Source organism: Schistocerca gregaria, chromosome 1, assembly GCF_023897955.1.
Source record: "Schistocerca gregaria isolate iqSchGreg1 chromosome 1, iqSchGreg1.2, whole genome shotgun sequence".
In the NCBI taxonomy this organism is placed as follows: Eukaryota; Metazoa; Arthropoda; class Insecta; order Orthoptera; family Acrididae; genus Schistocerca; species Schistocerca gregaria.
This window is the reverse complement of record NC_064920.1, coordinates 226,659,439-226,685,340: the sequence shown is the minus strand read 5'-3', so window position 1 is coordinate 226,685,340 and position 25,902 is coordinate 226,659,439. Positions and strand designations below refer to the sequence as shown.

General features: G+C 44.0%; 1 protein-coding gene across 1 annotated transcript in view; it reads left to right on the top strand.

Annotated features, from left to right (window-relative positions):
- LOC126340110 (uncharacterized) overlaps positions 1 to 25,902 on the top strand; it is a 353,496-nt gene that overhangs the window by 36,616 nt on the left and 290,978 nt on the right. Inside the window, exons 3-6 of the mRNA XM_050001681.1 lie at positions 4,872 to 5,029; positions 7,280 to 7,408; positions 17,610 to 17,794; positions 21,721 to 21,922. Of these exons, the coding sequence (XP_049857638.1) occupies positions 4,872 to 5,029; positions 7,280 to 7,408; positions 17,610 to 17,794; positions 21,721 to 21,922 (674 nt within the window). The remainder of the gene's footprint in view (positions 1 to 4,871; positions 5,030 to 7,279; positions 7,409 to 17,609; positions 17,795 to 21,720; positions 21,923 to 25,902) is intronic.

Sequence of the window (25,902 nt, the reverse complement as noted above, 5' to 3'; positions counted from 1 at the left end):
TTTGTTTGTTATCCCTTGGTGTTGTGCTTGTAAGATTGATAAGCCTTGAATAGAAATAATATATATATATATATATATATATATATATATATATATATATATATATATATGTGTGTGTGTGTGTGTGTGTGTGTGTGTGTGTGTGTGTGTCTGCATTGTTTTGAGGCTTTGTATGGTGCGTTTTGAGCTGTGTAATTATTTTGGTGTTACAACGATCATCCACTATAATTGTTATATACTGTCGCCACTGAATGTGAGCTAAGCCCCGGCTCTTTACACATCCCTTCTCTGCTTTACACGTATTGCACGTAACGCTCTACATTTGTACTGAAGTAGCCGCATGTGTGAAGCATCTATTCACGTGTTGTTACGTCAAAGCAACACAGAAATTCTGAAAGTTTCCAGCAGTTTCGAGTCTTCAAGTGATGTTCTTGTTCCTGTTCAGGAGTAGCACGTAAATCTTGAGTCCTCTAGTGTGTTGGATTGGTTGTGGCTGTAGTTGAGCATAGCCCTGAGATACGAACTTGAAAACGGAGTGAATCTCCCTATGCAGTCACGCGAATTTACTTTTAAAAAGTAATGAAATACTCACGGAACGAAGATTGTCTTATTAAATCTGAATTTAACGGGGATTGGCGTACCTTTTAAAGTTCATAGTCATACATGAAATACACAGCTCATTTTTTTTCAAATGCAGACCACATTTCAGTTAAAGGAGGCATCCAACTATAAATTAAAATACATTTTGTAAAATATGCTATTCATTTCCCATAATGAGCATTTATATGAGAAACCGTCAACACGATAGCAATGAATGCAAAGGTAAAGAGCAATTATGTGTAATTCTATAATGAAATTTTCATTCTACAGCGGAGTGTGCGCTGGTATGAAACTTCCTGGCAGATTAAAGCTGTGTGCCGAACCCAGTCTCGAACTCGGGACCTTTGCTCTAACGACTGAGCTACCCAAACATGACTCACACCCCGTCCTCACAGCTTTACTTCTGCCAGTACCTCGTCTCCTACCTTCCAAAATTCACAGAAGCTCTCCTGCGAACCTTGCAGAACTAGCACTCCTGAAAGAAAAGCTGTGAGGACGGGGCGTGAGTCGTGCTTGGGTAGCTCAGTCATACAGCACTTGCCCGCGAAAGGCAAAGGTCCCGAGTTCGAGTCTCGGTCCGGCACACAGTTTTAATCTGCCAGGAAGTTTCATGTGTAATTCTGATCACGGTACCAATTTTACGATCCCGTAACGAATATTTCCAATGGTCAAGCGAAGACCGTATCACGAAGTGCTAATGGAAATAGAATCGATTGAACAGATGCAAAGTGCGTCCTGCAAAACAAACAACTAAGTCCGGTCATCAATTATGAAACAACTAACTCCGCGAAGTTAAAAAGTACCGCAATCCATGAACTATTCCACGGGAGAGCGTTGTTGGCCAAGTCTCACCTACTAAACATCCAGTGCTCTGTTGCGAGTGCGCTGGCTGTGAGCTGCAGTTAATAGTATACTGAACCCATCTTCTCATCTGCGGACCGCGAGGACGCCAACAGAACAGTCAGTCACGAAGGCAAAAGGCAGAGAGTGTCTGAAAAAAATTCTACCTTCTCACTGAAGTGTTGGAACAGATCCAAGTTATCCAGCAATGACGATAATGGTTCCGAGTACCATACAGTCGCTAGCCTAGTTTTGCCGAGACTACGACCACCGCCCCAATGAACTATCAAGATTTCGGTAGATCGCCAGCAAAAGTGAGACTTTTTGTTTATTTTGTCGACAGGGGCATGGCAGGAACTAACCTTATTTCTAGCCACGTTTCAGAGCAACGGTTGAGAGGCTGTGTCTTGTGGCTCCCATAGAAATCTTTCAACCATCGCTTTCTTTTAGTAATGGAGGCATTCCTCCACGTAGGTATCGCGCCTTTGCACGAGGGCTTTCAAGCTGCCTGCGAGCGTTTTACTTCGATTTGTGTTAACATGGCCAGCCCCATGGGAGGTTGGGTGGGTGGGGTGGGGGCTAGCGCAGTGGTGAGGGCTACATCAGTCCTGAAGGCCACTTAAAGCTACACATTTATGGCTGTGGCAAAGATCCCTCCGCAGTTTCTCTCTCTGCTTCGGCTGCTGTGCTAAAGAAACTGAAAAATTCAGCTTCTCAGAAATCAAAGTGGACAGCATCTTACACCCTGTACTTGCTGTGAGGCTGTCGTGGAACTACTAACGAACTTAGCTGAGGATCGCTTCTACTACATAAATATTACTAAAGTTTTTGTGGGATGCCATGGTTTTTTTAATGTCACTTTATTCAGGTAAAGATGAAAACTTATTACACAACTGTGTGCTGACAAATGTACACCTATAACAGTCATAGCGACGGCTGGTTGTCCATATTATACACAGATACAACTCTTGCACATAAAAATACATTGTAGAAACTGTTTCACTAATCAAATTGGACATCTGAAGGTCTACAGCTATGTGCTTTATTCACAGGGTTGCTATTTTGTACATACACTGAAATCCATTCGACAGTACTACTCGCCTCATCTTAAGAAACGGCTGGCGCGAAAGTAAGAACTATATTGTGCGACCTCTCGACAAATACAGACAGCGAGAGCGTTAATCACCCCGCGGGGAGGTCATTCGGGGTGACACATGAACTGATTGACCTCTGTCCGCCATCGTAGCTGAGTGAACCGTGCGCCGGCTTGTGGTGTCGGGCGCTCGGGTTCGATTCCCGGTTGCGTTTCCTTCACTCAGAGACTGGGTGTTTGTGTCGTCTTCATCATCATCATTTCATCATCATCGAGGCGTAAGTCGCCCAAATGGCGGTACCTCAAAAGAATTGCAGCAGGTTTACCCACCGGGAGGCTCTCGCCAAACGACATTTTATTTCATTGACCTCTATCCCGTTATTCAGTTGTTCTTTACAATAAACAATGAAAATCAAATATTGACTGTATGGAGATAATTTTTAACGAAATTGGAATTATACACTACAGGCCATTATTGCTACACCACGAAGATGACGTGCTACAGACGCGAAATTTAACCGACAGGAAGAAGATGCTGTGATATACAAATGATTAGCTTTTCAAAGCATTCACACAAGGTTGATGCCGGTGGCGACACCTACAACGTGCTAACATGAGGAAAGCATCCAACCGATTTCCCAAACACAAACAGCAGTTGACAGGCGTTGCCTGGTGAAACGTTGTAGTGATGCCTCGTGTAAGAAGGAGGACGTTTGCAAGACAACAACCATCTGCACGAACATTTCGATGACGTTTTCAGCAGCATGGACTATCAGCTCGGAGAGACCATGGCTACGGTTACCCTTGACATTGCATCTCAGACCGGAGCGCCTGCGATGGTGTGTACTCAACGACTTACCTGGGTGATCGAATAGCAAAAGGATGAATCCAGGTTCTGTTTACAGCATCATGATGGTCGCATCCGTGTTTGGCAACATCGCGCTTAACGCACATAGGAAGTGTGTCTTCGTCGTCGCCATACTGGCGTATCACCCGGCGTGATGGTATGGGGTGCCACTGGTTACACGTCTCGGCCACCTCTAGTTCGTATTGACCGCACTTTGAACAGTGGATGTTACATTTCAGATGTGTTTCGACCCGTGGCTCTACCCTTCATTCGATCCCTGTGAAACTCTACATTTCAGCACGACAATGCACGACCGCCTTTCTGGATACATAAAATGTTCGATTGCTGCCCTGGCCAGCACACTCTCCAGATCTCCCACCAATTGATAACGAGGTGGTCGAGCAACTGGCTCATCACTATACGCCAGTCACTACACTTGATGAACTGTGGTATCGTATTGAAGTTGCGTGGCCAGTTGTACCTGTACACGCCATCCAAGCTGTTTGGACTCAATGTCCAAGCGTATCAATGTCGTTATTACGGCCAGAGGTAGTTGTTCTCGGTACTGATTTCTCAGAATCTATGCACCCAAATTGCGTGAAAATGTAATCACATGTCAGTTCTAGTATAATATATTTGTCCAATGAATACCCGTTTATCATCTCCATTTCTTCTTGTTGTAGCGATTTTAATGACCAGTAGTGTACTTGAGTAGTAATAATTGAACGTAAAAATGCGTTTTTGCACGCTAGACCGAGGTAATCCCTCCATCTTTAGTCACAGCACCGAATCATTTTACCAGATTATTCAGATGATGCAGCTCCTCACGAAAGGTATGCTCGAGGAACCATCTGTTGTTCGCGTCGCACTCCAACTTGTGACGTCATGCATGTAATGCACTTCTCTCAACTGCGATGTGAAGTTTCGGCAAAAATCTTACAGCTCCGGGAGCCAGAAATGTTACTCTGTGCTTTGGTCAGTTTCGTCTACTGCCTTCTTTCCAGGAACACACGTGGGGGTGGAACCCCTTCTCTTGATCCTGTACCTGTTCTGAAATTTCGCTTTATTTTTACTTTCACTGCATTCAGTTCTACATTGAAGCCGTGGGATAAAACAACTGGAATATGTTACACCATTCGTGTTCTGATCATTTATTCAGATTACATTTCAACTGCCCGAAATTCAAACCAAAGGAATCAATAAGAATTGACAAACGCGACATTTGCTACGAAGGCTGCCGTACCAAAACAGTATGTCTGTTTTTACCGACATGATCTTCGATATTACGTCGCAGCTAAATCTCATTTCGTGAGAGTCTGAAATGTCAGCAGTCGACAAAGTGCTGACCAACTGAATTTTGTCAAATTAAGTTTAACACAGCCAATGGGGATCGCCATCTATTTCTAGCGGTCTTATTGGACGCGTACGAAGATAATTCTGTCATTGCTGCCTTTTTATGTGCTTCATATCATGGCTTTTTGTGTTTTGCAGGTATCAAAGTGATTCTAGATTTCGTTCCGAACCACACCAGCGACGAGCACGAGTGGTTCGTAGCTTCGAGCGATCCAACACACGAGAACCACGAAATCTACAAAGACTATTACGTGTGGCTTGATGGCAAGGACAACGGATCGGTGCCAAATAACTGGGTGAGTTACATGTCATCTGGCCTGCAACGTTCAGATTCATACACTCCTGGAAATGGAAAAAAGAACACATTGACACCGGTGTGTCAGACCCACCATACTTGCTCTGGACACTGCGAGAGGGCTGTACAAGCAATGATCACACGCACGGCACAGCGGACACACCAGGAACCGCGGTGTTGGCCGTCGAATGGCGCTAGCTGCGCAGCATTTGTGCACCGCCGCCGTCAGTGTCAGCCAGTTTGCCGTGGCATACGGAGCTCCATCAAAGTCTTTAACACTGGTAGCATGCCGCGACAGCGTGGACGTGAACCGTATGTGCAGTTGACGGACTTTGAGCGAGAGCGTATAGTGGGCATGCGGGAGGCCGGGTGGACGTACCGCCGAATTGCTCAACACGTGGGGCGTGAGGTCTCCACAGTACATCGATGTTGTCGTCAGCGGTCGGCGGAAGGTGCACGTGCCCGTCGACCTGGGACCGGACTGCAGCGACGCACGGATGCACGCCAAGACCGTAGGATCCTACGCAGTGCCGTAGGGGACCGCACCGCCACTTCCCAGCAAATTAGGGACACTGTTGCTCCTGGGGTATCGTCGAGCACCATTCGCAACCGTCTCCATGAAGCTGGGCTACGGTCCCGCACACCGTTAGGCCGTCTTCCGCTCACGCCCCAACATCGTGCAGCCCGCCTCCAGTGGTGTCGCGACAGGCGTGAATGGAGGGACGAATGGAGACGTGTCGTCTTCAGCGATGAGAGTCGCTTCTGCCTTGGTGCCAATGATGGTCGTATGCGTGTTTGGCGCCGTGCAGGTGAGCGCCACAATCAGGACTGCATACGACCGAGGCACACAGGGCCAACACCCGGCATCATGGTGTGGGGAGCGATCTCCTACACTGGCCGTACACCTCTGGTGATCGTCGAGGGGACACTGAATAGTGCACGGTACATCCAAACCGTCATCGAACCCATCGTTCTACCATTCCTAGACCGGCAAGGGAACTTGCTGTTCCAACAGGACAATGCACGTCCGCATATATCCCGTGCCACTCAACGTGCTCTAGAAGGTGTAAGTCAACTACCCTGGCCAGCAAGATCTCCGGATCTGTCCCCCATTGAGCATGTTTGGGGCTGGAAGAAGCGTCGTCTCACGCGGTCTGCACGTCCAGCACGAACGCTGGTCCAACTGAGGCGCCAGGTGGAAATGGCATGGCAAGCCGTTCCACAGGACTACATCCAGCATCTCTACGATCGTTTCCATTTGAGAATAGCAGCCAGCATTGCTGCGAAAGGTGGATATACACTGTACTAGTGCCGACATTGTGCAGTCTCTGTTGCCTGTGTCTATGTGCCTGTGGTTCTGTCAGTGTGATCATGTGATGTATCTGACCCCAGGAATGTGTCAATAAAGTTTCCCCTTCCTAGGACAATGAATTCACGGTGTTCTTATTCAATTTCCAGGAGTATACATATCTTAAGGCAAGCAATCAATGTGGAAACTGTGACATAAATTTTACGTTCTAGGCATGTAAAACTTTCATTAATTTCGAGTTTTACAGAATTATTCTAACAATGATTTGTTTTATAATTAAGAAACATGGAATTGTGTTTGTGCAACTGGGCTACGGCTGCATGTTGTATAGAATGGTTTCCGGACAACCGCTGCATACTCTACAGGAATCTGTAGAAAGCACTGCAGCTAGGTACAGGCACCATAGGGCTCACTAACGAGTGAACTAGTGAACTATTAGTCGAAACCGTGGAAGGCCACTTACCAATTTGAATAAAAAGCCTCGCAATAAATTCCTCCAGACGTTCAGACGCCTCATTGAAAGTGTCCCCAGCCGCGTTCAAACCATCATAAAGGTGCAGGATGGACACATCACAAAGTAATGTCCACTGACGTGTCGGAATACTTTTGAGCAAACATTTTCTCAGTTCACTACATATATTAGTAACTGTAACGTGATTTTGTGCGACACCGCCTTTGTTTTTGTCTCAGAGGTTCTCTGATACGGTGAGTGTGAGAGTGTGAGAGATAGTGCGAGATTGGTAGAAGGGAGAATCAGTGGCTGAATCTGTGAAGCGTGTTGAATCACTCATTGAAAAGGCGAGAGTTTGGGCCCAGAACCATTTGCAATAGCAATCTGTGACATATATTTTAACCAGCACTTGTCCCGCGTGGGTGCAAGGCATTTCACCCACAAAATTAATCGAACGTTTGACATTAATGGAGTTGCTTGTTCCGTTGCAGAAAAATATGTTCGACGAGGGAAGCGCTTGGAAGTGGAGCCAGACGAGAGAGATGTACTACTTGCACCAGTTCCACGAGAAGCAGCCAGATCTGGACTACAGGAACCCAGATGTCCTCAGCGCCATGCAGGTGAGCAACGGATGATGACGTCCTGCGTCTTTGGCAAGGCCGTACTTAACAAATGTGCAACACGCAACACTCCTTCAATCTGCGACGAACACTGCTCAGTAATACCATCGTTCTCGTTGCAATGCGCGCTCTTTGTCTCTCTGACACAATTACCTCGAGAACGGTTAAGAAAACACTAAACAGGTATACTCAAATTCATCTCTTCCAATATTACGTCCATTTAACTGTCTTAATACAAATAGTATGTTTGATTCAAGAATCATAAAAGAAGTTTGTATATATGGAAAAAGTCTGGAGATACTGACAGGTTCCAGATATATTATATAATGGTAAGACAGTGATTTAGCAACGAGGTTTTAAATTGTAAGACATTTCCAGGGGCAGATGTGGACTCTGACCACAATCTATTGGTTATGAACAGTAGATTAAAACTGAAGAAACTGCAAAAAAGTGGGAATTTAAGGAGATGAGACCTGGTTAAACTGACTAAACCAGAGGTTGTACTGAGTTTCAGGGAGAGCATAAGGGAACAATTGACAAGAATAGGTGAAAGAAATACAGTAGAAGAAGAATGGGTACCATTGAGGAATGAAGTAGTGAAGGCAGCAGAGGATCAAGTAGGTAAAAAGACGAGGGCTAGTAGGAATCTTTGGATGACAGAAGAAATATTGAATTTAATTGATGAAAGGAGAAAATATAAAAAATGCAGTAAATGAAGCAGGCAGAAAGGAATACAAACGTTTCAAAAATGAGATCGACAGGAAGTGCAAAATAGCTAAGCAGTCATGGCTAGAGGGCAAATGTAAGGATGTAGAGGCTTATCTCACTAGGGGTAAGATATATAATGCGTACAGGAAAATTAAAGAGACCTTTGGAGAAACGAGAACCACTTGTATGAATATCAAGAGCTCAGGTGGAAATCCAGTTTTAAGCAAAGAAGGGAAAGCAGAAAGGTCGAAGGATTATATAGAGGGTCTAAACAAGGGCGATGTACTTGAGGGCAATATTATGGAAATGGAAGGGGATGTAGATGAAATGGGAGATATGATACTGCGTCAACAGTTTGACAGAGCACTGAAAGACCCAAGTCGAAACATGGCCTCGGGAGTAAACAACATTCCATTAGAACTACTGACAGCCTTGGGAGAGCCAGTCCTGACAAAATTCTACCATCTGGTGAGCAAGATGTATGAAACAGGCGAAATACCCTCAGACTTCAAGAAGAATATAATAATCCCAATCCCAAAGAAAGCAGGTGTTGACAGATCTGAAAATTACTGAACTATCAGTTTAATAAGTCCGGCTGCAAAATACTAACGCGAATTCTTTACACACGAATGGAAAAACTGGTGGAAGCCGACCTCGGGCAAGATCAGTTTGGATTCTGTAGAAATATTGGAACACGCGGGGCAATACCGATCCTATGACTTATCTTAGAACATGGATTAAGAAAAGACAAACCTACGTTTCTAGCATTTGTAGAGTTAGAGAAAGCTTTTGACAATGTTGACTGGAATACTCTGTTTCTAATTCTGGAAGTGGAAGGGGTAAAATACAGGTAGCGAAAGGCTATTTACAATTTTTATAGAAACCAGATGGCAGTTATAAGAGTCGACGGACATGGAAGGAAAAGAGTGGTAGGGAAGGGAGTGAGACAGGGTTGTAGCCTCTCCGCGATGTTATTCAATCTGTTTATTAAGCAAGCAGTAAAGGTAACAGAAGAAAAATTCGGAGTAGGTATTAAAATCCATGGAGAAGAAATAAAAACATTGAGGTTCGCAGATGACATTGTAATTCCGCCAGAGACAGCAAAGGACTTGCAAGATCAGTTGAACGGAATGAACAGTGTCTTGAAAGGAGGATATAAGATGAACATCAACAAAAGCAAAGCAAGTATAATGGAATGTAGTCGAATTAAATCGGGGGATGCTGAGGTAATTAGATTAGGAAATGAGACACTTAAAGTAGTAAAGGAGTTTTGCTATTTGGGGAGCAAAATAACTGATGATGGTCGAAGTAAAGAGGATATAAAATGTGGACTGGCAAGGGCAAGGAAAGCGTTTTTGAAGAAGAGAAATTTTTTAACATGGAGTGTAGATTTAAGTGCCCGGAAGCCGTTTCTGAAAGTATTTGTATGGAGTGTAGCCATGTATGGAAGTGAAACATGGATGATAAATAGCTTAGACAAGAAGAGAATAGAATCTTTCGAAATGTGGTGCTACAGAAGAATGCTGAAGATTAGATGGGTAGATCACATAACTAGTGAGGAGGTATTGAGTAGAATTGGGGAGGAGTTTGTGGCACAACTTGAGTAGAAGAAGGGATCAGTTGTGAGGATTTGTTATGGGGCATCAAGGGGTCACCAATTTAGTTTTGGAGGGCAGCGTGGAAGGTAAGAATCGTAGAGGGAGACCAAGAGATGAATACACTAAGCAGATTCAGAAGGACGTAGGCTGCAGTAGGTACTGGGAGGTGAAGAAGCTTGCACAGGATAGAGTAGCATGGAGAGCTACATCAAACCAGTCTCAGGACAGAAGACCACAACAACAACACGTTCCTTTTCATCAGCTATATTGGGTTAACTGTTCTTCGTTCCGCTTGTACTGATTTGGGCCCTATTGACAATATTATTGTACACAGAAAACCCCAAATGCAACCAGTGTCGCGTCTTGTCAGCAACACTTGCCTCGGGGGAGCTTACATCTGCTCAAAATACGAACTCCGCGCCTTGCACACAGATATTCTCTGCGGTGACCCGGTACACGTTTGGTTTGCAGAAGCCTTCTGTTTCCTCTTACGGCCTACGCGCGGTACTCATCTATACAGTTTTCAATAAAGCATGCACTTATGTCTCCCGTAGTTCTTCTCCAACAATGTCTGTATTTCTCCGCTTCTGGGTATTTATGAGAATAACTGATGTTGTGCGAAATCTTCTCAGATCTGGTTTCACCTAGAAACGTTTCACGTAGAAACGCTCTCCTGAAGTAGTAGATTTACCATTCTAAATATCTTACGTTCACCGAATGCTATGAGTTTTCTGTTATCTTTGCTCCTGTTGACTACGAACAGGTTGAATCTTCTTCGTCTTCTTCCTTAGCGTTTGTCCCGCGCGCTGGCGGGGTCTGCTGCTTTGCCGCGTTGTTGCCGCTTCTTGCGATCTTGTACCTGATCAGGGTGAAAGTCTGAGATGATGAGGCCTTCACACAAGGTATCAAGCCATCGCTGCGTTGGTCGTCCTCCTGCCGTTTCCCATTTACATTTAGGTTGAAACTAGTGTTTGCCACTGTTGTCCCGTCTGCTCTAAGGACATATCCGTACCAACGTAGGCGGCTTTCTCTCATTTTGTCTACTATTGGTGCAACACCGTGTAGCCTGCGAACTTCATTATTTGTGACTTGGTCATGCAATGTTAATCCCGATGACCACCTAAGGAATTTCGTCTACATAACAGAGAGTCTTTGCTCTACTTCCATTGCTGAAGGCCAGCATTCATCCCCATGCTGTGCAACTGGACGGATTATCGATCGGTACACTTTTGATTTGAGCCTGTTTGGAATTTTCTTGTACTCCAGTAATGGAACGCTGTTTTAGCCACGCTCCGCTAAGGCGGTTGATCGTTTCTGCACTGTTATTTCCATTGGCAGCAGTTGTGGAGCCCAGGTACTTAAAGTCATTGCTGTTGGGAGGTCAACACCGTTGATTCTGATGGTTACAGAGTCATTTAAATATGTGTATGTTTTCAACACAGAGCCGTAGCTTTGACTTAAAGTTGTGGATCATTCTTATCTTCAGTGGCAAGTAGCACATCATCAGCGTACAGTAATGACCAGAATGGGGTCTTCTGCAGGTTTTTTGTGACGGTATCCATGGCAGTGATAAATAGGAGCGGCGAGAGAGCAGATCCCTGATGAAGTCCCACGGAAATATGGAAGTGGTCAGATAGTCCGGCAGCTAACTGTATCTGGCTCTCTGAAGTCGTAATCATCAGGAAAGGCCCTGATAAGGATCGAACGATGCCAAAATCCTATCGGCCTATCTGTCTGCTAGATGTAATGGGCAAAGCATTTGAGAAGTTGCTGGCTGACCGACTTTTGAGTCACAGAACTCTGCGCGGTATGAGTGATAGGCAGTTCGGATTCCGAAAGGGTCGCTCCACTCAGGATGCGATCAATGAGGTTTGCCGGATTGTTCACTCTGCGACATCGAAGTATGTCCCTGGCTTAATGGTAGACATCTCAGGGGCCTTCGACAACCTGTGGTGGCCGGCACTCTTCTGTCGACTAAGAGAGATTGGGTGCCCGCGGCTACTGTATGGCTGTCTGGAGGCCTACTGTGATGCAAGAACTGCTAAAATAACGGCTCCCGGAGCCGTCGTATCAAAGAGAGTATCCCGTGGTTGTCCCCAGGGATCGGTGTGTGGTCCCATTTTCTGGGATATCACCATCGAAACGTTGTTGAACGTTCTGCAGGGAGAGACTGCAGTTCTGAGTGTCGTTGCTTATTCGGACGATCTCGCAATTCTAGTGGAAGGTGACACTCGCAATGTGATCGAAGACAGATCACGACTGGCTGTTAGACTGTTAGCTGTCTGGTGTGAGAAGACTAAAATGTCTATTGCACCACAAAAATCGCTATATATGCTCTTAAAAGGCAAGTTAAACAGGGACCCAACAGTCAGAATTAATGGCCAGGCGGTGTCGCGACAGAGATGTGCCCGTTAATTAGGGGTATATCTAGATGAGAATTGGAGCTTCATTCCTCATATTGAGCAAATAGCGACAAAGTCCTTAGCTCTGTTCAACAAGATAATATCAATAGGACAAAGAAGGTTTCATCTGCCGTCAAAGGCAATAAACATCTATCATAACAGTATATTGGCACGTATAGTAGGGCACGCATCCAGTGTGTGGGCCCACAGGCTAGCTCTGGTGAAGCCTGCGGCTGCTGTCAGGCGAATACAGAGGAACGTTCTGTTGAGATGCATTGGTGCATTCAACACAAGTCCAACAGATGCACTGTTGGTAATTATGGGTCTATGTCCACTAGACCTGTTAATAAGGCAGCACGCAGCCTCCTACTGGCTGCGCAAACAAAATATTGACATGGTGGAAAATATAATGGGCACTCCTCTGGCTAGCGTCAAATCCATCCGAGAAAAAATGCTCGACATTTGGCAGGACGAATGGGATGGGTCCAGTACAGGCCGTAGAGTCCATGGGTTTCTACCCACAGTAAGGGAAAGACTAAGGAACAAGATAATGAAGCCCTCACAGGGCCTAGTCCACTTCCTTACAGGCCACGGTCCCTACCCCACGTACCTGCATAAAATAGGTAAAAAGCCTACACCGGAGTGTGACTGTGGAGCCCACGTAAGATCACCAGAACACACAGTGTTTGAGTGTCCAATATATGAACAGGCTGTCTCAGTTGAGAGACAGCTTCTCTAGACAAGGGACATAAATGGTATACTAACAAATGGCGAATTATTTAGCAATTTCGCAAAATTAGTGAATAAAATCTCAAGGGAGGCCCAGCGAGCTTACCTTGGGAGAGGGTAAATGCGCTTCAGATCCAATGCGCAATTGTATATATGTAAATACTACGTTGTTTAAGTCTTGAGTTGTAGTAGCTAGTAGTTGTAGTTAGCTCAGTATGGTGGTGGGGAGAATAAAAGAGTAGTACAATGGAATGGTTTCTTCTAGTAGTAGCGGCCCGCCTCCACGCGGCTAGGGACGGGCAACTCTCTGGCAAAATACCAGAGAGGTTAAGAGGCCGACTTTTCATATAGTGTACAAAGTAGCAGAATAAACATATTGTTTGCATGCATTTATAAACCACTTCTGTAGCACTAATAGCAGATATAGTTAAGTCTTAATGCACCCACTAAAAAGTGTCAGAAAGTGGGTTACGTATGTGTAAAAAATAAATAAATAAATAAATAAATAAATAAATAAATAAATAAAAAATAAAAAAAATAAAAAAAATATAATTCTGTAGCTGGCTTTTCCGGTACTGGTACAGCAGTCTGACCCAACTATGGTGATCTTCAGGTACTCTATGCTCTCGCAGGGCAAGCCAAATTAACTCGGCCGGTCGTTGTGGCCGACCGGTTCTACGCGCTTCAGTCGGGAACCGCGCTGCTGCTACGGTCGCAGGTTCGAATCCTGCCGCGGGCATGGATGTGTGTGATGCCCTTAGGTTAGTTAGGTTTAAGTAGTACTAAGTCTAGGCGACTGATGACTTCAGATATTAAGTCCCATAGTGGTTAGAGCCATTTGAACCAAATTAACTCGTGTGACACTCTGTCAAAAGCCTTTTCGAAGTCGAGAAAGGCAAAGTGTAGATGTTTTCACTTCTCACGAAGTACCAACTACCAATAGGTTCAATACTTCTTCAAAATACTAGTAGGGCCGTTAAACCGCGTAGAAGAGAAACGAATGCATCAGAAAATTAATGCAAATTGTCGTTGAAGCGTAAAATTGTGAGCATTCCACTAAAAGAAATGATGCCTTTCGTCAGCAATCGATAATACACAGGTTCTGTTTGACTGAATTGCTCCTTAATATTTCCGTATATTAATTCTGACAGATTCACCGTTAGAACTTCTTCTATAAGTTCCACTGTAGAATGTCATATCCGCTTTTCTTCTCATTTCTTCCATGTTAATAGGCCTCATAACAGATTTGGACATCAAATCATTCATCAGTAGCCATCCATGTATTTTATGATTTCTTGCAAACTCAATGTAAGAGTAAGGCTCTAAGATCAAGTGGTTTGCGTAAAGCCAGTTTTAATTCCAAATGGAGTCATTAACCGATTTATTTTTACTAACTTGATTCGTGGCTATCACTTTTAAAGACAATAATTATCAATGTTTACAGTGTTAGTACCGCTTCTTTTATGGTAGTAATGTCACTTTCCAAGAATGAGTACACCCAACAATATTATTTGAGATTTGTAATAATTTGAAAATTAGTATTTTCTCACCAAGGGCTTTTGAATGTTGATTGCGTGCTCTTCGTTTATCGAATTTATATTCGATAAACGAAGAAAATCCTTTTAAGATGACTCACTAAGAGACTTCTGACATATTAATCACTTTTCAGTAAACTGAACAAATACCTCTTTTCTTGTCGTTGTAAAGATACTACTCTACTCTAACGAGGTGCTCGATACAAGTTAACGAAGACATACGTTTTTTTAAGTACACACTGATAGGTGTTAGATAGATTAATACACATGAAAAACACTTTCAAGACTGATATTGTTATTAACAGACATCGTACTATTTCTTGACAGTGATCCCATGTTGTTCTATCTGCCGCAAAACGCCAAGCGGTTCTAGGCGCTGCAGTCTGGAACCGCGCTGCTGCTACGGTCGCAGGTTCGAATCCTGCCTCCGTCATGGACGTGTGTGATGTCCTTAGGTTAGTTAGGTGAAAGTAGTTCTACGTTCTAGGAGACTGATGACCTCAGATGTTAAGTCCCATAGAGCTCAGAGTCATTTGAACCATCCGCCACAAACTTCTCGCATCATCGTTCAGTGACGAACACTGACGATTGCTGCATCGGTAGAAAACCACCAGATCACCTTGCGGCAACTTGCTGTTGCTACACGATATCGACAAAAAAAAAAGATATTTTAGAAGACATTTTAGAATACACATTGCTTACAACAGACTTCGATTATCATTCAGTGCTTTTTACTTACCTGGTGTCGCTCAAGCGGAATGTAAGGAAATTGCTGGTTCTTAAAATCAGCAGCAATTCGTCTTTCCGCCAATCCCTGAATTCTGAAAAAGTTAACAGACTTCTCACTTTCTCTTGACCGCTTTCCACAGGATATCAGGTAATCACGTTGAGGGTTGTAGCAAAGTAAGTACATTATTATGACAGAACACATAAGAAGGTAAATTATTATCTTAAATACGCTGTCAGAAGGATACGAAAAAATTTTTAAAGGAAAGAAATTGAATTATAGCGGGCTGCAATGGATAGTGTTTCTCTTCTGAACGGACGTATATTTAAGCTTACGATCAGAATCGGTCAGCACGTACACCCAGCTCGCTCATTACTAGCCAGCTGCTTGGGCAGTGGACGAGCGAGAAACTCGTGCCTCGAATCCAAGGGTGCATGACCGAGGTGACTGGAGCACAGCTGTAGCAGAAGGGTATCGGTGTTGTGGAATGATCAGTTTCACGCAATGTAAATTAGGTGAGTGACAAGTACACGTTTAATAAAAACATCATTTCAACATAATAATGTTTTCGTCGTCCATCTCCGTAGCTGAGTGCACAGAGCGGTTGTCTGCAATGCAGAGAACACGTCTTCAGTTTCCGGTTCTGCCAGGAAAGAGTTGCACCCAGCCTCGTCAGGCCAGTTGAGGAACTACTTGATTCAGAATTAGTGGTCCAAGGTTTGCAGAGCATACAACTGCTGGGAGAGCAATATACTGATCCATGCTCAGTACGAGGGTAGCTTAGTATCCTAGCTTTTGATATTCAATGGTCAAAGTGTGCACAAGTTGGAGTGAGAAAAATCTAGACAGAACACTTACTGTGGCCTAAAGTATGATGGTACTTTACCAAGTGGCATCTGCAACGGTATTGTCTCCAAGCAGGATCTGAAACGCTAATTCCCTACTCTGGCCTTGATGAATTCACTCAGTCGCACCTTTACTGCGTTCCATAGAACGTTAATCTTTCCCTAGTCAAAATACTGGCTATTGCACACTCGCTATGGGTTGGAGCGATGTGCACAATTCCTTTGTCCACAAAAATTGCCGCAGTAATAATTAACTATCGCTTTGCTATCTGTCGGCACAGTATGCGAAGTGTACCATCCTCACTTCGCAGAATGCAAAGCTCTCAATACCCTCACTTATTTCCACACACTTGCGCGGTCCGTCACAAGACGAGAGAGAGATAGGTCTCAAAATGCTTCTATACAATAGGGATCTGCCCACAGTGTCGCGTCTGCAACGCTAAGTATGGCTTCAGCCAATCACCGTCTCGCTAGAGGTGAATAAACATTTTTTTTCCTTGCTCGTTTGCAGCCTAGCCCTGTTAATGACGAGCAGCCACTTCCCCTAGCTCCCAGCCTTATTTACATTAAAAGGAATAATGTATTGTTCTGGCCTTATCCCTTTCTGCGCTGAAGCTCGCCATTCTCTTCCTAAATGGGATTTTTGTGACATCATTAACCACTTGCTCGATTCTTCTCCAAAATGCGTTTCACTTTAACTTGCTTGTGCATACCAATCCATATATTGGTAGATATTGTTTTGTTAGTTTTGGATACATGAGATTAAGTGCAATTACCTGTTGTTGACATAATATTATTATTAATTTCTGAGGATCTCCTACTGTATCATCCTGTCATTGTGACTCAAGCTCATGTAAGGTGCATAAAATGAGGATGCCTTACTACTTGGTAAACACTTCTTTACAGTGGCACAAATGAAACTACTTTTTACTGCCGTTTTGTGCCTTGTAAAACACAACATACAATGAAATCAAACCGATCGTTGCGAATCTGAGAGTTATCATTTTCTTCCACCCTCTCCTTCAATTACGTTTTACAGGAGTTGTTTGCAGTAGTGTCTAACCTTGTACTGTAATGTGATACTTGTTTTCTATATGACAGTAAATCTCGTTAATGTACCATTTATTGTACACACTAATAGAAATAGCTTTGGAGTCTTGTTTTAGTAGTTTAAGACCTAATTTTCAATTTTCAAGTTTTCTTAACAGTTTTATGTAAATTACGGTTTTTTTATGATGAAGTATCTTTGATTCTCATATTCTCTCGAGACCTGATGTAATTAATTAAAATTAAGAGAGCATGCACCATCGCTGCAAATCATAGTGCTAACCATCTACCCTGTTAACTATGTTGTTGTTGTGGTTGTTATTATCCAATTCCGTTACATTTTCTTTTCTTTCTTTTCCCCTTTACACGCATCTTATTTTCATCATTTATATAGTTACTTGTTTCTGGGCAACGTAATATGCCAAATGTCTGCCCTAGAACTTCCGACATCCGTCTGATGCGTGTTATCATTTCTTAATTATGCTAGGATTTTGCCTGTAGTGTAATTGATTCATTGTAGAACCAAGGGTTTGTAGCTGAAGGCTGCTAATAATTTTAGGTGCAAAGAAAGGATATACGCGGGTGTATCAGACACGTTCTCTGTTCACAGGGGGAGATGAAGTTCTGGCTGGACAAGGGGGTGGACGGTTTCCGCATGGACGCTGTGATGTGTCTGGTGGAGGCTGAGGGTTTTCCTGACGCCGTGGAGGGCCAACCTACACCCATGCAGCACCAGGACGAGACATACGTCGTCATACAAGAATTCAGGAAAGTCATGGACAATTACACAGACACGTAAGTTGGATTTTTTGTGGCATTAGCACATGAAGATGTAAGTGCAATAAATGGAAAATCACAATTTTTCTTGAAAATAAGTTGCTTTTCTCACAGATTTGTGTGCACAGGTACCCTCTATCCTTCAGTGTTTGAAGTTCTAGAAAATGTTGAATATTTTGGTAACTAGGTGGTATTTCAGTACAGTAATCTTTTTAGAGCGCACAAAGTAGATAGCTAAAAATATCTATTTCTTGCTCTTGGTCAAACTGGCCTTAGCTGCCGTTGCTAGAAAAAAAAACCGAATGAAAGTGTAACAGTCCTAGATCATTATATATGAGACCATGTATCATATGACCTGAAACACTGTATATTTTCACAGATAATTATGCAGGAGAGAATGAATATATTATAGACGCCTAAATACTTGATCACATTTGTTGCGTCAGCTACATATATAAAGATTTAGTACCATTTTCATCAGCATGGCCATTCATTTATGCCCTAAGAGTGCATGTTTTCCCAAATTGAGAAGATCAAGAGGAAGAAATAATGTTTTCCCCTGCTGAAAAAGTGGCATGATATCGTGTCATCAGCATCCAGTAAATTCACTGTGGTGAAAGTGACATAATATTTGATTTTAAATTACAGCTGGATATACACTCCTGGAAATGGAAAAAAGAACACATTGACACCGGTGTGTCAGACCCACCATACTTGCTCTGGACACTGCGAGAGGGCTGTACAAGCAATGATCACACGCACAGCACAGCGGACACACCAGGAACCGCGGTATTGGCCGTCGAATGGCGCAAGCTGCGCAGCATTTGTGCACCGCCGCCGTCAGTGTTAGCCAGTTTGCCGTGGCAGACGGAGCTCCATCGCAGTCTTTAACACTGGTAGCATGCCGCGACAGCGTGGACGTGAACCGTATGTGCAGTTGACGGACTTTAAGCGAGGGCGTATAGTGGGCATGCGGGAGGCCGGGTGGACGTACCGAAGAAATTGCTCAACACGTGGGGCGTGAGGTCTCCACAGTACATCGATGTTGTCGCCAGTGGTCGGCGGAAGGTGCACGTGCCCGTCGACCTGGGACCGGACCGCAGCGACGCACGGATGCACGCCAAGACCGTAGGATCCTACGCAGTGCTGTAGGGGACCGCACCGCCACTTCCCAGCAAATTAGGGACACTGTTGCTCCTGGGGTATCGGCGAGGACCATTCGCAACCGTCTCCATGAAGCTGGGCTACGGTCCCGCACACCGTTAGGCCGTCTTCCGCTCACGCCCCAACATCGTGCAGCCCGCCTCCAGTGGTGTCGCGACAGGCGTGAATGGAGGGACGAATGGAGACGTGTCGTCTTCAGCGATGAGAGTCGCTTGTGCCTTGGTGCCAATGATGGTCGTAGGCGTGTTTGGCGCCGTGCAGGTGAGCGCCACAATCAGGACTGCATACGACCGAGGCACACAGGGCCAACACCCGGCATCATGGTGTGGGGAGCGTTCTCCTACACTGGCCGTACACCTCTGGTGATCGTCGAGGGGACACTGAATAGTGCACGGTACATCCAAACCGTCATCGAACCCATCGTTCTACCATTCCTAGACCGGCAAGGGAACTTGCTGTTCCAACAGGACAATGCACGTCCGCATGTATCCCGTGCCACCCAACGTGCTCTAGAAGGTGTAAGTCAACTACCCTGGCCAGCAAGATCTCCGGATCTGTCCTCCATTGAGTCTGTTTGGGACTGGATGAAGCGTCGTCTCACGCGGTCTGCACGTCCAGCACGAACGCTGGTCCAACTGAGGCGCCAGGTGGAAATGGCATGGCAAGCCGTTCCACAGGACTACATCCAGCATCTCTACGATCGTCTCCATGGGAGAATAGCAGCCAGCATTGCTGCGAAAAGTGGATATACACTGTACTAGTGCCTTCATGGTGCATGCTCTGTTGCCTGTGTCTATGTGCCAGTGGTTCTGTCAGTGTGATCATGTGATGTATCTGACCCCAGTAATGTGCCAATAAAGTTTCCCCTTCCTGGGACAATGAATTCACGGTGTTCTTATTTCAATTTCCAGGAGTGTATTTTTCAGTTTGATGGTAATGAATGGCAACGAATCTCTTACGATACGTAAATACCACAAATTCATATAAGAAAGGAGGAAGATTTTTTGTATCTGTTACTCAGAACACTGATTTTGGATCCAAGTTCTGTGTCTTTAAGAGTAAGTAAATACCAATGCTGCAGGTGCCTCCACTCTGCATGACTCCACTGCCTTCTGTAGCAACATACATCCAGATTTAATGAAACTTGAGGAAAAGTATACCCTCATACACACAATAAATGATACACAGATCTCAAATGTGATTGTGGGAATGTAGAATCTGTCTATCATTCGATGGGGCTTGAACAGCTACACGACACAGTACCTTTTTGGCAACAGTATATATTACTGTAACCCGTAATATTGCGAAATATTACTGTTAACCAGTAGCATTTCGCAACTGAGGCGGATTTTTGACATATTTATTGAAGTCACAAATGGCATATGGCTCACAAAGTATTCATCACCGAAGTTGATCAAAAACAAATTTCGAACCTTGATGGCGAAAGACAAGCTTAGATTTTTGGGTGCACTCAGTATTCGAAGTGATATGTTAAGACCACAAAGTTATGAAGATATGAGGGTTGCCCAGAAAGTAATGCGCCACATTTTCTTTCCAACAATTCTTTATTGAACATAATTACGTACACAAAAAAATGGTGTTTTATCTAAGAACTCTATTTTTCCACGTAATTTCCATCCTGTTCTATGGCCTTCCTCCAGCGCAAAACAAGAGCGTGTATTCCCTGTCAGTACCAATCCTTGTCCTGGGAACAAAGCCACGGCTTTATTGTGTGAATCACCCCCTCTTCGTCCTCAAAATGTCTTCCACGAATGGCGTCGTTCAATGCCCTAAACAAGTGGAAGTCTGAGGAGGCTCTGTCACGTGAGACAGGTGTGACAGCTGTGGATGGTCCCACCGACCGCCGCAAATCGTAGAGCTCCGCTGAACCGCCTTCTGATGACCTCAACCTCCGTGCCCAGCGAGCAACTGTACTTCTGTCGACAGCAGATGCTCTGTACACTTTGCACAAGCGTTTGTGAATATTCCCCAAAGTTTCTTTCTCTGCAGTGAGAAATTCAATGACGGCACGTTGCTTGTAACGTACATCACCTACAGACGCCATTTTGAAACTGTCCTGCAGCTACGCTATCTGTCGGAAGTGACGGAAACTTGGCGCGCTCACTAAGGAGACTTCAAATAACACGTATAAAACGTTTCGCATTCATAGCATTGTTTTCGGGTGAGAAAAAAATGCGGTGCATTACTTCCTGGGCAAACGTGGTATTACAAGTAGATCCAATAGTGTAAAGTGTAAGCGGAAACGAAGAAATCAATAACATTGTTTAAAAGATACATTTTAAGCCTAATTGTTTGGGCAAGTATTAAATTTGCTTGTTTGTTGCAATAGTGTTGTTACCTTGCATTTGTTTAACAAATATGTTTACTTATTGTTGCAATATGCAATTTCAAAAGTAAAATACTGATTTCTGCGTGGAAGAGGATCTCGAATTTTGTTCGTTAAAAACAAAAATACTTAGCTGTTCATAACGACGTTAAAAATACGTGTTGAATATCTTTATAATATCTGTTATTATCATTTTTTAATCTCGTCAGTTAATTAAAATCATGAACTGTATAAAACAGTTTTGTACAGTCGAACTATAAACCCTAAATGATGTGTCATAGGCATTTAATTCGAAAATGGCTCCAAAACACTCTTCTGGCAAGTTGGTAATTACATAATATCCCCCAGTAAGGCCGTACCACAGGTTCTCTCTAGTGGTCTACGGATAATAAATATGGTCTTGCTTCCTGTAAAGTGCTACTACGTCTCGCAGGGTGATGATGACTGAGGCGTACGGCACTGTGGAGCAGGTTGTGGGTTACTATGGCAACGCCACAAATCCTGGCGCGCACTTCTCCTTCAACTTCTTGCTCATCACCGACCTCAACAGCGCATCCACCGCAGAAGACTTCGCCAGCGTCATCGGAAATTGGATCGACGTGATCAACACACGGGAACTCTGGTCCAACTGGGTGGTATGTATCCGAACGGATCTTACTGCCTTTCTGCGGGCATTTTCAGCCCTTAGCTCTGTGCGCGTGAGTGTAGTTTTACCCGGCACGCAGATATCAGTTCCTACCCAGCCTATTGCAGCTCGTTGGTGTATCAACAGCCATTCCCACTATTCGTGAAACATATTGGTTTTAAAAATTTTGTGTAGTACATATGTCCTAATTTGACAAATGGATGAGTAGCACATAAAACAAAATCAAACACAACGAAATAAAAATAAAGACAGAATTTTGAAAAGGAGATGTGTGAATCGAATAAATTGTCTACCCCAGTTAGACTTTACTACGTGATAACCGAGTCCAACTAGACAAATAGTTGCCAGCGTTATATAAAAATTGTAGCGCAACGCTACTGACAAATAAAAGGTCTGAAATTTGATTGTTTATGAGTAATAACTCATCTCAGATTTCTTAATCGCTTAGGTTACGTACGAAAATAAAATTTGCTCCCAAAGATTTTTATATGCAATCTTATCGTTTAGTGGTTGAGATCGAGATCAGAAAGAGACAAAATAAATCTACATTTACTATGGCTAAGCCGTATAACTATTTCCCGATATTAAATTCTGCTTGAGATATCATTAATTCTATTGAGATGACGGACATCCAGTACAAGGAATGCTTTATGTGGTACACTGCAACTACTGCGTGGAGGTAAACATCGTCACTAGATTCTTGGCTGTTGAGAAAAATAATGGGTGACATTCTTGCATTTTTGTGATACCGCCTGGGATACCATCACGTAGCGTGATCGTGAAAATAGACTGTGTTCCCTAAAAATTGCTATTCTGTTGCAGCATCTAAGCTGCTCTTACTCATACTGGTTCCTCGTCTGATGCTGTTGGCGTTGTGATACAGTCGCTCTGCAGTTGGACCCAGGTAACAGTGAAGCCGACGCCCAACGGTGCTCGACTTTCACGTCCGCTAAACTTCTTTTCGGAAAATGTTTCTTCGTATCGGTCGTAGGGGTTCGCATAGTCTGAGACATAGCAGTGAAATTTCATTTCCCTGCCAACGGCCATCCCCGACTGATATTATGTAATATCGTTCAAATGGTTCAAATGGGTCTGAGCAGTTGGGCCTTAATATCTGAAGTCATCAGTCCCCTAGACTTAGAACTACTTAAACCTAACTAACATAAACACATCACACACATCCACGCCCGAGGCAGGATTCGAACCTGTGACCGTAGTAGCAGCGCGGTTCCGGACTGAAGCGCCTAGAACCGCTCGTCCACAACGGCCGGCCGTAATTTCGTAAGACAGTTAAATAATAAATTATTGTCTAATGGGTTTCAAAATATGAAGTGGAAAATTTCCAGTCCACTGACGCAATATATATAGGAATCGAATTTAGGGTTCTCTTCGATGGGATTTTGAAGGCACCGAAATAACAGAAGACGAATAAGATAGTTATGTTTGCTATTGTTCCGGAAGCCGCAAGGGAGAAACGGCCGAGAGAGCAGAAATGAGATTGGCGTGAGCGTTAAGTTGTATCATGTGTCTTTTGGAAGGTTCTAGAAGGTTGGCACATATATACAATTCCGGTAAACAGAAAAGTAAGACGAATTTTGTGTAGGCATGGCGTTTACTGATTGTCGATTATATCGTTTTTTTCCCCACCAGTTTAACCTGACTGTTAAAACGGGTTCTAAAATACCCGATTTTTTATTTTTATTCCCATTATTTCCTGTAATAAACTTAGAAATGGAACAAAGCCTGAAAAATTTTGACTCTCGCAGTTTCAAGATACATAGAATCAAAATGTTAAATTAAATACTCAAATAAAAGAGTGTCCGTCCATCGTTAGCTGCTTTTCCCGAAAAGTGATAAGTGGCTGAATCCTGTAAGAAGCCACCAGTATTCTCTAGTTGATTCTAATTGTTTGAAACTCTGCCCCAAAAGCCACTTGGAAAATCTGGGATCATGCCACTATTTGGATATCGCGGATAGTCAGTGCTAGAGGGTGAAAACTGAACTCTAAGAACTCGTGTTTTTCGTGTTAATTTGTCCGTTTCCGAGAGCTACAAGGAGGTACAGGCTTATTATGCAGACGCAGGTAGCAGACCAGCTACTTTCTATTATTATTGTATACTATGAAGGAACTCTTAAGTTTTTATTATATTACTGTTACCATAATTTCTTCTTTCTTTTATTAGTTCACAGAAATAGACGAATCATTGATCTATTAAAACAAATGAAGCATTGTACGGCATACCTACGTCATTTCGTAAAAATATTTCCAGACTAGGGTTGATGCCGTTCTGTATTACAACGAATGTCTGGGAAGGACAGCGAGAAGCTGTTGTCTAGACCAGATGGGGGCAAGTCTTGCACACTGCACGCACAGGTGTATCTCAAGCCACGACACACGGCCACAGCGACATTCTTGCCTGAGCAGCGATGTGTATGTTGCTCGATTGTGTCGCCATTCTACACTACTGGCCAATAAAATTGCCACACCACGAAAATGACGTGCTACAGACGCGAAATTTAATCGACAGGAAGAAGATGCTGTGATATGCAACGTGCTAACATGAGGAAAGCATCCAACCGATTTCCCATACACGAACAGCAGTTGACTGGCGTTGCCTGGTGAAACGTTGTAGTGATGCCTCGTGTAAGAAGGAGGAATGCGTACCATCACGTATCCGACTTTGATAAAGGTCGGATTGTAGCCTATCGCGATTGCGGTTTATCGTATCGCGACACTGCTGCTCGCGTAGGTCGAGATCCAATGACTGTTAGCAGGATATGGAACCGGTGGCTTCAGGAGGGTAATACGGAACGCCGTGCTGGACCCCAACGGCATCGTATCACTAGCAGTCGAGATGACAGCCATCTTATCCGCATGGCTGTAGCGGATCGTGCAGCCACGTCTCGCTCCCTGAGTTAACACATGGGGACGTTTGCAAGACAACAATCATCTGCACGAACAGTTCGACGACGTTTGCAGCAGCATGGACTATCAGCTCGGAGACTGTGCCTGCGGCTACCCTTGACGCTGCATCAGAGAGAGGAGCGCCTGCGATGGTGTGGTCAACGACGAATCTGGGTGCACGAATGGCAAAACGTCGATTTTTCGGATGAATCCAGGTTCTGTTTACAGCATTATGATGGTCGCATCCGCGTTTGGCGACATCGCGGTGAACGCACATTGGAAGCGTGTATTCGTCATCGCCATACTGGCGTATCACCCGGCGTGATGGTATGGGTGCCTTTGGTTACACATCTCGGTCACCTCTTGTTCGCATTGACTGCACTTTGAACAGTGGACGTTACATTTCAGATGTGTTACGACCCATGGCTCTACCCTTCATTCGATCCCTGCAAAACGGTACATTTCAGCAGAATAATGAACGACCACATGTTGCAGGTCCTGTACGGGCCTTTCTGGATACAGAAAATGTTCGACTGCTGCCCTGGCCAGCACATTGTCCATATCTCTCACCAATTGAAAACGTCTGGTCAATGGTGGCCGAGCAACTGGCTCGTCACAATACGCCAGACACTACTCTTGATGAACTGTGGTATCGTGTTGAAGCTGCGTGGGCAGCTGCACTTGTACACGCCAGCGAAGCTCTGTTTGATTCAATGCCCACGCGTATCAAGGCTGTTATTATGGCCAGAGGTGGTTAATCCGGGTACTGATTGCTCAGGATCTATGCACCCAAATTGCGGGAAAATGTAATCACATGTCAGTTCTGGTATAATATATTTGTCCAATGAATATCCATTTATCATCTGCATTTCTTCTTGGTGTAGCAATTTTAATGGCCAGTAGTGTAATTAAAATAACAGTGATCGCTTTTTTTTTAAAAGGTTTATTTAAAAACGAAAGATTTAAGCACTGCTGCTATGGCTAATTGATATTTCAGTTTTTAATGTTATATGTAAAAAATGTAAAAACGTAAAAGAATACTCGCTATAAATGAGACAAAACGA